This window comes from Temnothorax americanus, unplaced genomic scaffold, assembly GCF_048541705.1.
Source record: "Temnothorax americanus isolate GAGA-0224 unplaced genomic scaffold, ASM4854170v1 Scaffold33, whole genome shotgun sequence".
Taxonomy (NCBI): domain Eukaryota; kingdom Metazoa; phylum Arthropoda; class Insecta; order Hymenoptera; family Formicidae; genus Temnothorax; species Temnothorax americanus.
In genome coordinates, this window is record NW_027509475.1 from 277561 (window position 1) to 291870 (window position 14310).

General features: G+C 36.8%; 3 protein-coding genes across 3 annotated transcripts; all 3 read right to left on the reverse strand.

The window, feature by feature from the left end:
* Nucleotides 1–75: 75 nt before the first annotated feature.
* On the reverse strand, nucleotides 76–7426 carry LOC143901384 (uncharacterized). The gene is made up of 9 exons (XM_077413652.1): nucleotides 6306–7426; nucleotides 5956–6055; nucleotides 5762–5872; nucleotides 5496–5651; nucleotides 5368–5424; nucleotides 1793–2727; nucleotides 1514–1613; nucleotides 1314–1424; nucleotides 76–1096 (listed from the first exon to the last, which is right to left on the reverse strand). The coding sequence occupies exons 1-9, from the start codon at nucleotides 7112–7114 to the stop codon at nucleotides 875–877; spliced, it is 2601 nt and encodes an 866-aa protein (XP_077269778.1). The 5' UTR covers nucleotides 7115–7426; the 3' UTR covers nucleotides 76–874.
* A 422-nt stretch (nucleotides 7427–7848) lies between these two features.
* LOC143901385 (odorant receptor 82a-like) lies at nucleotides 7849–10604 on the reverse strand. The gene is made up of 6 exons (XM_077413653.1): nucleotides 10596–10604; nucleotides 9178–9968; nucleotides 8888–8987; nucleotides 8700–8810; nucleotides 8357–8512; nucleotides 7849–8287 (listed from the first exon to the last, which is right to left on the reverse strand). Exons 1-6 carry the CDS (start codon nucleotides 10602–10604, stop codon nucleotides 8234–8236), a joined length of 1221 nt encoding a protein of 406 aa, XP_077269779.1. The 3' UTR covers nucleotides 7849–8233.
* LOC143901275 (uncharacterized) lies at nucleotides 9941–14309 on the reverse strand. The gene is made up of 3 exons (XM_077413426.1): nucleotides 13062–14309; nucleotides 11732–12778; nucleotides 9941–11400 (listed from the first exon to the last, which is right to left on the reverse strand). The coding sequence occupies exons 1-3, from the start codon at nucleotides 13177–13179 to the stop codon at nucleotides 10637–10639; spliced, it is 1929 nt and encodes a 642-aa protein (XP_077269552.1). The 5' UTR covers nucleotides 13180–14309; the 3' UTR covers nucleotides 9941–10636.
* Between the last annotated feature and the right edge of the window lies 1 nt (nucleotide 14310).

Below are 14310 nucleotides of genomic sequence, written 5' to 3' on the forward strand. Positions count from 1 at the left end.
GCTGCTTGATATTTTAAAAGTAGTTTTATTAGTTATATTAATAAAAATATATATTTAAATCAAAATCTGGTAATATTATGTCTGAGTTTTGTATTCATCGCATGCTTATGTCACATACAATGTATTATTAATATGATGTGTAGCTTAGATTATAGTTTTAAAGAGCGAACGTTAATTGACAATTAATGTGTAACAGTTTAAATGCAGTACTTCGATCCGCTTGCGAGATATAGACGCACGCACGAATCAACGGATTTTTAAAGCAGCATTGGTTTTATACATATGTGATTGACAAATTGTGAAATTATATTTTCAGTTACTTCTTTACCTCTTATTTTCTACTGGGTGCTTTTCTTTATCTCGTGAAATGAAATATAGATGCAGTTTATATATAAAGATTATATAAAGAGATAAAATAATAATTTAAAATAAAAAATTACATAACTTAATTAATTTTTAAACTGCATTTTATGAAACTTTAAGGTATAGTTTTACTGAGAAACAAAAATTCTCACGCACCCTTCTATATAGAGAAGATATATTTAAATCGAGAATATATTCTGTATTTGACACATCTATATCACGAGCACACACGATACGATGTTACCATTACGATGCGTTTGTAATCATAGTTCCAACGAGAAGGTGGAGATGCAGATCATAAATGTTCAGTCGGCTATCTTTAGAAGCATATTAAAATATGTCACAGCTGTTTTCACGACCTGAAAAACAAGCATAATATCCTACAGTTTATATACTATTTCGTCGATTATATTCTTAATTTACAAGCGTGTGATAAATTGAGAAAGTTGTATTCGATTGTGTGTTTGTGTGTGTATGTGTGATATCCATTATATTAAAATTTTAAATGTAACTACTTAATAATGTTATTAATTGTAGTGTTACAATGCTGAAGAAATGAATGAACGTATGTTCTTACATCGCCGTACGTCTTAAAAGATAGATCCATGATCTTCCCAGCGGTAATCTTAGTAGGCATATTCGACATGATTATTACCAGCACGATCCCACGCGCTTTCTTGTCCGGAAGACGGTACCACTCGAGCTCGCAAGATGTACTAGCTACTCTTTCTGCCTGTTATTAATATTATCCAATACGTGTAGAAATTTTCGCCAATTTAAGCATTATTTAAAAAATATTATAAACATTTTCAATAATATCTTCTCCAGTACTGTCTTGTATTAAGCAACAAATAGCATTACCATATATTATTATAAAACTGCACGTCCAATTGTGTTATCATCATACCGTATGTGTAATGTTTTCTATGAAATAGTATGGACAAACATACCTGAACACTAAGTTGTTCGCCAGTGTAACAAAACATGAACATATTTATCATCAGGGATGTAACTGTTATAAAGTAAGAGCACATAGCTATCGAATTGCTATTTTCCCATTCCTATAAACGTTACATTATCGAAGGAAACATTTTTTTTGCTTTGTTATTGAACTGAATATTTGCTTTTAAATGTATGTGAAACTACGAACCATTATTATAAAATATCCCAGAAGGCATACTATCATCGTGCACCCCATCAATTCTATTAGACACGCTTGTTGTAAAGTATTTTCTACCAATTGTAAAAAACTGGAATGTCAACGGTACCGAATCAACGCATGTAGAAAATGGACAAATAAAATTAACTACAGTCTGCATGTATATTATGTGAATTATCGATTAGCGAATATTTCATTATTGTATAGACGGTGAGTCACTTGATGTATATGTTGTTTTAATAAAAATTAAAAAAACTCTCAAACTCTCACCTTCGAATTCTTATTTGATGTTCCACCATTCTCGCCAGCTTCTTGTTCACGTCCTGTTTTTCCTGCCATTGCTCCTCGACGAGATTTCTCATCAGATCCGCCAGAATCTTCAGCTGGCCACAGGCGTGCATCACGAAGACGGCCGCGAGGCCACATAAAGCTATCGTTATCGAATAAGTGACTACCCCGGATAAAAATTGCATTGCGAAGATCAGCTCGTAAGCGGGGCTAACTTGTATATCGAAGATATAGAAGTAAGCCGGGCAAGGCAGAGGTTTGATCGTGATGTTTTGTGCGGTGACGATTTTTCCCTTGGCGAACGGCAGGATGGATCGAAAGGAGAGCCCGCTGCCGTACATGAATACCGCGCAAAGTGTCACCAGTCGTATTCCGATCTTTGCAGATTCGATCATCATGTGCCGCGCCTCCACGCTATTAACGATCCTCCAATCCTCCGCGATGTGCTTCAAACAGCGCCTGATATCCTTTTCGCGGAATACCAGATTGCTGTACTTACCACTGGCCATGAAGCCGTAGAACATCAGAGGGATCGTTTGGACTCGGACGCGCGGTCTTTTCTCGATTGTCCAGAAAAAAGCGCCGGGAATCAGAACGCAGTAGAGAAGAATGTAAGACATCGAGATCAAGAAGTACTTCCAGACTCGTTCGCCGGTGGAGCTTTTCCTGTTATACGCCGGCCAGACCCCGAGTAGGCTTAGTACGTTTCGCGTCAATTGCGTGATGTAAATCATGTCATCTTTGTAATGTTCGTTGCGCAGCATGCTCTTGTCGATTTTGCGTGAAATCTTTACGCGAACTGGATGACGACTGATCGCTGCAAATAAGAACTGCCGATAAAGTAAGTTCGTACTCCGCTTGCGCTTGCGCGCCTTAGAGATTAAAATGTTGCGTGAAGAAAAGGGTTCGAAAGCAGAAGAGTTCCCAAGTCAGACTATTCTCCGAGGGTCAGGATTGCTTTCCACGAATAGTGCTTCCATTCGTCAACGTCGAACATTTTTTTTTTTCAAGCAGCTAAGAATAGTCTGTTGGACGTTTTCAACTTTTCTTCCTGTGTTAAAACTCATGATTGCGTCCGTTGGACGTTGACCGCAGTGGTTTCGCTTACGTGTAGTATAATACAGAAGACTGCTTAGAAATCAATATAACAACAATCGTATATTGTTTTTTATGTAATGATGTTGTCGTATTTCTGTTATTATAATTCTAATTACTTCAGTGCAAATTAAATAAAGCTGAAATTACATTTATATTCCTATATTTTATTTTATTCTACAATTACTGTTTGTGGCAGAAAAGTAAACTTGTAGTTGCGTAAGAAACAAAAAATGAAAGTTGCAAATCATTTCCATAGAAAGTGTTTCAATGTTGCATTGATCAAGTTTTCTGATTCTCTGGGAAACAATCATGTGTGATTCTGCCGATGTTTTTGTTGCAACTTGTATTTTTTAAAGTTACAATGCTGATCGGTAAGTAAAAGTTTTTACGTGTTTGTATGAACGTCAATACGTATTTTTTAACTTTCGTCTGGCTATCATTTTTTTTTACAACAGACATTCTAACAAAAAAGTTACCGTTTGGGAATAATATGTCTTTGCCATATTTACATATTTCTTTGAGGACTACGTTCATGCATCTACGGACTATTCAAATACATTAAGAACAGTAATACGAAACATATATACGATAAAACGAAATACTTACTTTTGTATTCTTATTTGATGTTTGATTGCCAGTTTTGTGCTGACATTTCGCTGCCCAAATTCGCTCTCGTCGACAAAGTTCTCTATCAATCGCATCAGAATCTTCATCTGCGCGCATGCATGGATCAGGAAACGTCATGGAAGATGGTGGCGAAACTGCAAATTGTCACATGTGATCTCGTCTACATGACGAAACCTCAAAGAATTTGCTGGAAAAACACGAGTTTATAGGTATAACTATTTCGCAAATCAAAGAAAACTTAATAATAACTGGAACAGGGGTCTAATCGTGCTATTCTCATCGATAGATACTCCCTCTCGACAGCGGCACCACCGTGTTATAAGATAGTCCACCGCAATACACGAACGTGAAGCACAAGACGAATAATCGTCTCCTGATACCTTTGCTCAGGCTTTGCTCAGCAAATTATTTTTCGAGCGTCACCGATGGCTACTGTTCCCCGATCAATCTTCCTCGATGTGCTGCAGGCAGCTTCTGATGTCGCACTCGTGGATAAATAAATTACTGTACTTAGTGGTTGCTATGATCGAATACAAGACCGATGGTATCATTTTTAGTTTCTCTCAAGATTCATTATCGATGCGTAATCACCCGATACAATGTATAGCAATAGAGAATTAGCAGATAACAGACGATCACAAGAAAAATTTTTGTGATCTTGTTTGGCCGTCTGTCGGTCGACGGCCAGGTACTGAGTAATGGTGCAACAAAATTATTTTCAGATCTGTATTTAAATTTTTAGATACTTCAGTAAAATCGTCTTTCCGTGTGCGATTTTCCACCACGAGGCATGCGCGGCCCGTTCGATGAACTCTCCTCTGCGTCTTCGCCGCGTAAAAGCTGCGACTTTGATAACTCGTAATTTGCATTTTCTAATGTATCGGTTAAGTTTCACGGGGGAAAAAACAGCAGCTGCGGTTGGAACAAATCGGAAAGGGGTGAGCGAGGACGTCGTGGTCACCACGATGACGTGGTGAAAACTTTTGTCCGAGGATAACCGTAAAGTTACCGACAATACGTAATTCTAATATTTTCCTGGAAAAATTCTACATGTTGAACGTGAAAGTTTTTTTTTGCCCGTCATAGATTATATGAAGATCCAGGTTCGAAAAGTTAAATCAAAAGGAAATTACAATTAATAGAAGGTGGTCAGTTGGGTCGAGTAAAAAGTTATTATATAATAGTTTTCACTGTTCATAACGGAACGTATTCCTCGAATAAGTTTTGTAGAACCTTCTGATGGGGTAGAAAAAAAGCGCAGTTTTGAAAACAGAGGGGATACTAATAATGCTTTGAGGAACTTTAAAATGGAGGGGACTTGCAAAGTAAAACGTCGAATCCGCCGTAAAATCATAGTTCGCATCTGATTGCGTTTCTTTCTGCGAAAAGGGAGAACCGTGGAAGCTGAGTGTTTTTGCATGGTGATATCAACTATCAACTAATAATAATAGCATTAAACACTTTACTGCGTACGGTATAAGTAATTAATAAATATATCATTTAATGTAACTGAAAATATAAAAATAAAAATAAATTAAAAGTATATTAAATATGCATCCAAATAACGAGCATTTAATGTTGTTATAATGACTGACCTAGAAATAGTCTTAATGTTGTTTTAATCAATTGCTAGTGAATTAGTAATTCAACTGATTCATCGTTTGATCCGTAAATGTCACCGTAAATAAACGTCGCTAAATGATAAATACGAGTAAAGAGAAATTATGAATATAATATTTTATACTTGTGATTTAGCAGGTAGGAAATTAATATGTATTTTGAGCAAGCCAAAGAATTCATATTTCAGTGAATGGCATTTGGAATAATCATACGTTTTGCGTCGTAACCATTCGAATAAAATTTAAATACACCATTGATGTCTTGCATACCTGAAAATATTTGTGAACGTTAATCAAATGCTTAATCTCCAGATTAATACAGCGGAAGAAATTACACTTACGTCGCAAAAGCTTTGGAGAGAAATATCGAACATTTTAGCAGCTGTCAAAGTTGACGGACGGGTCGATCTGATCATCACCATAATTAAGCTATTCACGTTTTTCGTTGGTACCGTGTACCAATCGATGTAATATGATGCATCTCCAATCTTTACACTCTTCAAGACAAAAAGTTAAATATGAATCTCGAGCTCAATGCTTAATAATTAAACTAACTAATTAATTTTTAATTAAAATTGATTACTTATTTGTTTTAAATTAAATGTACCTCTTCCTTAAGACGATCACCGATACTTGATAGGGTAAAGACATTCACAACAATCGAAATGACTAATATAAAATATATAATCACGCCGAATAATTGATTGTCTTCCCATTCCTTAAAGAAATTTATGTGGAAAAAAAATTTTTTTTTAAATAAATCATTCTTTTTCGAGATTATATGAGAATATATCAAAATACCTTGAGTACTCCATATTCAAGAAAACATATAATAATAGTACATCCAACCATCTCTGATAGAAAAACGAAATTTAATGAATTTTCGATCATCTCAACATACCTGTAATAAGTATTATCATGGAATTAAAGTAAATGTAATTAAATTATAATTTGGAGTAATCGCGAATAAATATGGCAATACGTATACGATGAAGACGTATTATTTAACGCCATTCAAGACGATATTTAAAGTAAAATAATAAATAAAATAGTAAAAATAAAATTTAGATTTGTTCTCTCTCTTTTTTATACCAATAAATTGATATTATTGGCGACACATTTGCTGAAAAATTCACAATTTTCTTTCCGACCTGAGAGCTTGCATGTGGTGCGTAATTATCCAACCAAATCGTTCGTGAAAATCATCAGTTCCGCCGATCAGCAATCTTTCCATGTGTCTGCGGGCGATCTCGAACAAGCAGCAGGCATGCATCACGCAGCTGGAGATTAAGCTGTAAACGCCGCAGTTTGTGGACAGAATAAGGGTGCTGAATATAATCTGAGCGACAAAGAGGATCTCGTAGAACGGTGAGTCTTCCACCACGAAGAAGACGTAGTCGCTGAGATAGGGCAGAGGCAAGTGCGTCGTGTTGTCCTGCTTGACAACTTTATCCGCCACCAGCGGCATAATTATGTGATAAGGCAGCGCGCCACCGTACAGCAATCCCAAATATATAATCGTGAATTGCCTGCCGACCCTGGCGCTCTTCACCATCACCAATCGATCCTCCTCGCTCTCCACGTCTCTGTACTGAATCTCCATCTCCTGCAGGCAGCACTTGATGTCGTTTCTGTTGATGATCATCGTCCAGAACTTGATGATACCCAACAGGCTGAACACCTGAGCGGCTATGACCTTCATGTATTTGGTCAGGTTCTCCGCGTCGAAGAAAGTATAGATGACGTGTGGGACGAGCAGAAAGCACATTAAGCAAAATACGACGCTCGTCTGGAAAATATGTTTGATTCTATCCATCGTGGAGTCGTCCGCATAAAGTGGCCATACGCCGACGGGAGTCAAGAGAATTTTCGCGACTCTCACCACGTACTCCGCGTCCGATCTGTAGTCGAAGTTTCGGAATAGCGCGCGGTCGTCGGCCAGCGACATGCCCGCGATCATCGTTTTTACAATTATTCGCTTCGCACGTTTGATTCCCGACTGACCGCACCGCAACAAAGTGGGATCGTTGATCGGGCAGCGCCCGAGTTAACCGTGGGCGCTTGCGTGTGAGAAGTTCGCTTCTTCGTGGCAACTTTCAGCAAAGGGCTATTCTTCTGAGAATCACCGCAACTTCCATTAGAGAAAAAAATACGTATCATTTCGTTGACTACGCAGGCGCTATCGAGACTCGCGAAGACGGAGGTTTACTTCGTCGAGCCGTCGCGTCGAAGACAAAAGTGTACGGTGTTCAGAAGGATAAATATTTCTGTGCTTCAGCAATTTAAGGAAATCTATTTCGAAATGTCTGCCGGGTGTGTTTGCTGCAATGATATCAGTTGTAAATTGACCATATCTAGCATTCTCCTAACACATTGAGAATATAAATCAAGTGTTTTAGTTACAAAAATATTTTATTATAATGCAAATTTATTATAAAATATTATGATAAATTCTTAGAACTAAATAGTATTTTCGTGATAGCAAATAATGTGCAATTCTCTATGCATTTCCTATATTTGCAGATATATCTATATAAGTTTATGATAAATTCAACTGTGGTTTCTCTACTTCAACATTTTCAACAATGTCAGGCCATTTGGTAAGTCATTTTATTGAAACGTTCTTTGCAAGCAAACTGCGCCCGACAATTTAGGATGATTGTAGAACACGCCGCAGTCTCGTATTACTCACGATTTGTGTTTTATAAAACTCGAGAAAAGGAAGAAGTTTCGGAAAGGGAAAAAATAATGATACGGCAATAAAAGTTCAAAACAAAGAATACGCATTATACAATATTGCGAAGTTAGACGTATAACTCAGAGAGTAATTTAAATTAATTCTTTTCGGGGAAGAGGCAAAATTGTGGACGAAGACACTGTATAAAAAATTGCATGACGTGTGCTATTCGGATTACTGTAGTAATACGATTTATTTTTCGACAGAGAGGTGATTGTTTAGCTGATATTTGATAAAAATAGTAAGTGAGATATATCATATATTTCACAAAGTGACGGTAGCTTAGCATTTCTTATACATAGGCGTTCGATAGTTTATATATAGGATATAACTCCTGAGTTTTTATGTGGTCATTGCTCGTATAAAATTAAAGTACGCCGCTGACGTTTTGCACACCTGAAACGCGCATAATACATATAGCGGATATTATTTGTATCAATTTTTCGATAAACATTAAGCAATTACCTCGCAGAATCCTTGAAGGGAAAGATCGAATATTTTTGCGGCCGTCAAGGTTGATGGGCGGTTTGATCTGAGCATCACCAGAATTAAATCCCTCACGATTTTTGTTGGCAAATTATACCAATCGATAGAATACGACGATTCTCCTACTTTCTCGCTCTTCGTAAAAGGAAGAAATAAATCGATCAATCGATTAATTGATTACATTAATTTTATTATTCTCAGAATTCAAGCTCGATCGATTTTTATGGAAAATTTTTATTCATTTGTAATTGCGATGGATACGTATTACGAAATATTTTATAAATTATGAATTATCTAATAGTACACAAATTGCGGAATGTACCTCTTCCTTAAGGCGATCACCGATAGCTGATATAATATAAACGTTCACAAATATTGATGTCATTAGAACGAAGTATGTGCCCATAGGTAAAATCTTTCCGTCTTCCCATTCCTGAAATAAGTTTGCATAAACGTAGATTTGAATTTCATCCTGCATTTTGTTCTAATAATTCTTATTAATGAAAATACCTTAAGAACTCCGAATTCTAGAAAGCATATAATAATAGTGCATCCAACCATCTCGCATAAAAAGACAATGTTTAATGATTTCTCAATCGTCTCCGCGAATCTGTAATGTATTTCATTACTCAGTGAACGTATATAAAATTGATGTAAATTATTATACGTAAACGCGCTTTTCTGTTTTTATCTTAGTTACTAATAGCATATTAATGCATATTGCATGCGATTTAATTGAAAATACGATTGGCGAAATTTACAGAGGCACCAACGTAAGGCGCAAATGAAGACTTTTTCACCTGATGGCTCGTATATGGTGTTCGATTATTCCTCCGAGTCGCTCGTGAAGATCGTCGATCCCGCCGCTGAGGACTGTCTCCATCTGCCTGCGTACGACCTCAAACAAACAGCAACTGTGCATCACGCAGCTGGCAATTAAGCTGTAAACGCCAGTGTTGGTGGAGAGGAGGATGCTGCTGATCAAGATCTGCGAGACGAAGACAATCTCATAGAACGGCGTTGGAAAGTCCTCCACCACGAAGAAGATGTAGTCGCTGAGGTACGGCAAGGGTATTAGCGTCGTGTTGTCCTCCTTGATGATTTTGTCCTCTAGTAGCGGCATAATTATATGATAGGGCAACGCGCCGCCATACGATAGCCCCAGATACGTCACCGTGAAGAGTCTGCCGATCTTGGCGCTCTTCGTCATCACCAAGCGATCCTCCTCGCACTCCACGTCCCTGTATTGAATCTCCATCTGTTGCAGGCAGTCTCTAATACCATCTCTGTTGATGATCATCGTCCAGAATTTGATGATGGCGAGCAGGCTGAAAACCTGGGCGGCTATGACCTTCATGTATTTGGTCAGGTCCTCCGCGTCGAAGAAGGTGTATATGACGTGCGGGACGAGCAGAAAGCACATCAGACAGAATATCAAGCTTGTCTGGAGGTGATTCTTGATCCTGTCGGTTTTGGAGTTGCCTCGATAGAGCGGCCAGATACCAACGGGCGTTAACAGAGTCTTGGCCACCTTCACCACGTACTCCGTGTCGGCCTTATAATTGACAGGCTGAGAGTAAAAATGACCTATCTGCAAGGTCCGAGCAAAAGTGAGTTAGAAATGTTTCCGCGCAAAAACGAATTGCTTGAGGTTCCGGGCAAAAACGAATCACAGAATAGCTCCGAGCAAAAACGACTCAAATACATAAGTCGTTTTTGCCCGCGAAGAAAACTAGAGTCATTTTTGCCTGCACAGAAAACTCGACTCGTTTTTGCCCGCGCAGAAAAATTAACTCGATTTTGCCCGCGCAGAAAACGACGCGTTTTTGCCTATGATGAAAAGCAACCTGATTTTTGCCTGCTTTGAGAAATGAACTCGGTTCCCGTCCGCGTGGAAAAATAAATTCAATATTACTCGGATTTTTTGTGTTTTTTAAACATTTATATCCAAATTCAAAAAAAAAGAAATAATTCAAAAATGCTTTTAGAACTACAATTTGCATAATTTTTTCCAAATTAAGACGATGAATTTGGATTAAAAGTACAGGTTAATTATTGTTTATTTATGATTTTGAACCAAATGTTGGGTAGGATAAATTAGAAAATTGGCAGTATTTTTTTATCATTATATTTTTAATAAACATAAAAAATAAACATGTATTTTAAACATTGTTTTAACTTTTATATATGTCTTTTCGGTACATTTCTATAATCTCACTACATTCATTCAGGTCCATAATTTTACTTGAAGCTAAGGTTTCACTCTGCGTCACTATCACCGCTCGCTAAGTCAAAATCTTTAGACGAATTTTCTACCCTCAGTGTTTGATAAAAAGCTTTGTATTTTGGATCGATAAATTGGATAAGCTGCATCAAATCGTTGTACTTCTGTTTCGTAATTGGTCTTCCATTGGGATACAAAAGCGAAAGATCCGCTTCTTTAAATTCCTCTTCTGTACATTTCTTCTTGCCAATGTCAACATCGCGCAGTATCTCGTCATCAAATGTCATAAATATATGAAACGGCTGCTCTTGGTCGAGTTTGATCGTTCTAATTTTCATCCAATTTATTTTGTTGTGATCTACGTCTTGTTTTCGATTTACAATAAGCTTTTGTAAATCCTGTGATGAAAAGAAATCAGTCGATTGCATTTTTTTAACTTCAAAAAATGGTTGCTTTTTTTTGGTATTCTTAATAATGTCAATCCAGTGGTCCGGGGTGTTGACAGTTTCGTGCCGTTTGCGTTCCTTTTCTATTAATCCGAAATTTCGGTCGCAGCTATTATAGCTGTGACCAGACAGTAAGAACTTCTCCTCAATTAAATTAATTGAGCTGTTTGCCAAATAATGTTTTAAGAGAAGCGTAATTTTTATGTTCCGATTCTGGCCTCCGCATGAATCCGAGTACAGGATGACGTGTTTTACATTTTCCGGAACGTGGTTTTGGAAATGCTTTCGCAAGCAAGACGCCATTTCTTGCCCTCCCCTAGCAGCAACATCTTCGGACCACATGTACATGTATGCTGAAATGACAGGGGAAATTATTATTAACTTTGCTCCTTTAGTCAATAATATTTATGAAAATCCAAATGTGTTTTTTTTATTGTACTTGATTAAAAGGATACAAGGACTCGCTGAATCCGATCCGAGGTCATAATTGAAAAATTCGAAAATTTCAATTTTTGCAATAAATGAACACAAAATTGATAAAAAATGGATGAAGTAAGCGAGATTTCGCGGTGGGCGGAACGTACAGGGGTAAAAAGACCCGCTCATTCCGAATCCGAGGTCAGAATTTTTCTCCATACAATAACACAATTGGATTTCATTATACATGCTAAAATACACACGTACCTTGATTTGAAATCTCATTAACAATACATAGATTGTAAGTAGCAAGTTGGCGCTTGTAGAATGCGATACCAGTTGTCACTGACGGTGTTTCCAGTACTTTCTGCAAATCGAACGTTAGAACGATCGTATCTTCATCTGCATTTTCAACGTCGCGTTTGAACTCTGCGTGAATTTTTTTCCTCAAATCGTCGTGTTCTTCTTGCATATTTTCGAATTTTACTCTTTCTTCGTTCGGCAGATCTTTGTTGTTTAAGTTCACTTTTATCGTATCGCAGGTTTTACATGTGTCCGTGTGTCGTTTTTTAAAACTCAAATTAAATTCATAGTTGAAAATGTCTCGAAACATATGCTCGGATACAAAGTCTGCGTTTGTGACTTCACAGTCGTCTTTGTACATTCTGTACATTATTGCCAAATTTAAATTTGAATTTAAGTATTTCTTCTCGGAATCTGATCTACCATAATGTGATTCATACTTTGGAAATCGGTTGATAAAATTCCGAACACCCTGTTTAAGTGTCTCGCTAGTCCGATTCGCTGAGGGACCTTTTCCTCTTTTTTCTGATGCGCTGGGATTCGACTGTGCCGATTTTACTGCTCGATTCATTGAAGATGCAGTGATCTGGTAGCATCCCAGCATGAATGATCTACATACTTCTTGTTCAATGCCATTGCTGTCTGTTAAGAAATATTTGTAATTGAATTCTCTACTCTTCCTTGGAATAATCGGCAAAAAGGGATCTCTTTTAGATGTAGTTGGTGTCTTCTTAATCGATGCACGGATCAGCAATGTTTTTTGACTTTTGTTTGATTGTTCATAGTAAGTCGAAAATATTTCTTGTTGGCGAGCAATATCAATTTTTGTTGAGCAGTAAGTTTTACATTTGCAAATACTTTGCGGAATGAATCTTTTTCCTGGAATAATTTTCCCTTTTTTGGTGGTATGTTCTCGGCCACGTTCCACATTTTCTTTTGCAATGAATTTTTTATGCATGTGTGGTTGCCTCTTACGCTTCCGTGAATTTTTGTTTCCTTGTGGCTCGAATTCTGAAGCATACGTAAGAGCATATGCGTCGAAATAAATGATAAAATAAGGCTATGCACGCAATACGTAACACAATCACGAGAAATCACAATTTTCACATAGTTTAACTCAAAAATGTAATTAACAATCATATAAAATGTTAGGAATATTTTTAATAACATAGCAAAAAAAATATGTAAACTTGATATAAATGTGTATACTGTCACCCAAATAATATTAAATCAAATTTTGATTCTATACAAGTGCACGTGCACACCTTTGCTTATAATGGATTAAAAATTGTACCTTCCAAATCTTCTTCAGAGCTTGTGCTATTCTCTTTTTCTGAATCTGTCGATTCGGGACTGCTCTCATCATTATGCTTGTCTGGAATGTGAAGTAATATTGTCATCACAAATTTCATTTATACACACTTTGACCATTTTTATCATTACAATAATTGAGATTTCAAGTCGTACAAACCTTTTTCCATTATCACTTTCTTGAAAAATGAAATCACGTTACACTGTTAAATGTTAAAACACTGAAAAATGCCTTGGAATGAAACGTTACGTCTTTGCTGCTCGAGTTTAAACACGAAAATGGGATGATAACCGGTAAAAACAAAGAAATCACGTGTCGTCGTATGTAAACATACACACAGAAAAATATATACTATCCGCAAGTAAATATTACTTGTTTTAAATATTTGATAAGTTCATATATCCGCAAATCTACCATAAAGTCATCGCAAGCCTCACATTTACTCAAAACATATTCTAGATATTAGCAAGTCTAGTACACACTTCAAATAAGAATATTTAATTAATACAAGAATTCGGATTACTTACTATATACAGTCTACTGAAGAGAAGTATATAATATTCTTGAAAGAAGAATGAATTCTTGTTTTGAGCACAAAATTATGAGCTTTTCTAAGATTTGTGCTAAGTATATCTTAAAGCTATTATTAAGATAATATTCTCTATTGAAGAAACCTATTACTTAAAATAAATATAATAAAATAAATAATTGCTTTTCTTGGCTGTAGAGTGATACTTTTCTGTGTGTACCTGTCCATACATGTGTGCAGAAAGCGGGCGACTCAGTAACATGCGTGCGTGATTGTATTGCACGTTTTGTCACAGTTCTGTCTTCGGAATTTGGATATAAATGTTTAAAAAATACAAAAAATCCGAGTACCTAATATTGAATTTATTTTTCCACGCGGACGGAAACCGAGTTCATTTCTCAAAGCAGGCAAAAATCAGGTTGCTTTTCATTATAGGCAAAAACGCGTCGTTTTCTGCGCGGGCAAAATCGAGTTAATTTTTCTGCGCGGGCAAAAACGAGTCGAGTTTTCTGTGCAGGCAAAAATGACTCTAGTTTTCTTCGCGGGCAAAAACGACTTATGTATTTGAGTCGTTTTTGCTCGGAGCTATTCTGTGATTCGTTTTTGCCCGGAACCTCAAGCAATTCGTTTTTGCGCGGAAACATTTCTAACTCACTTTTGCTCGGACCTTGCAGATAGGTCATTTTTACTCTCAGCCTGTCA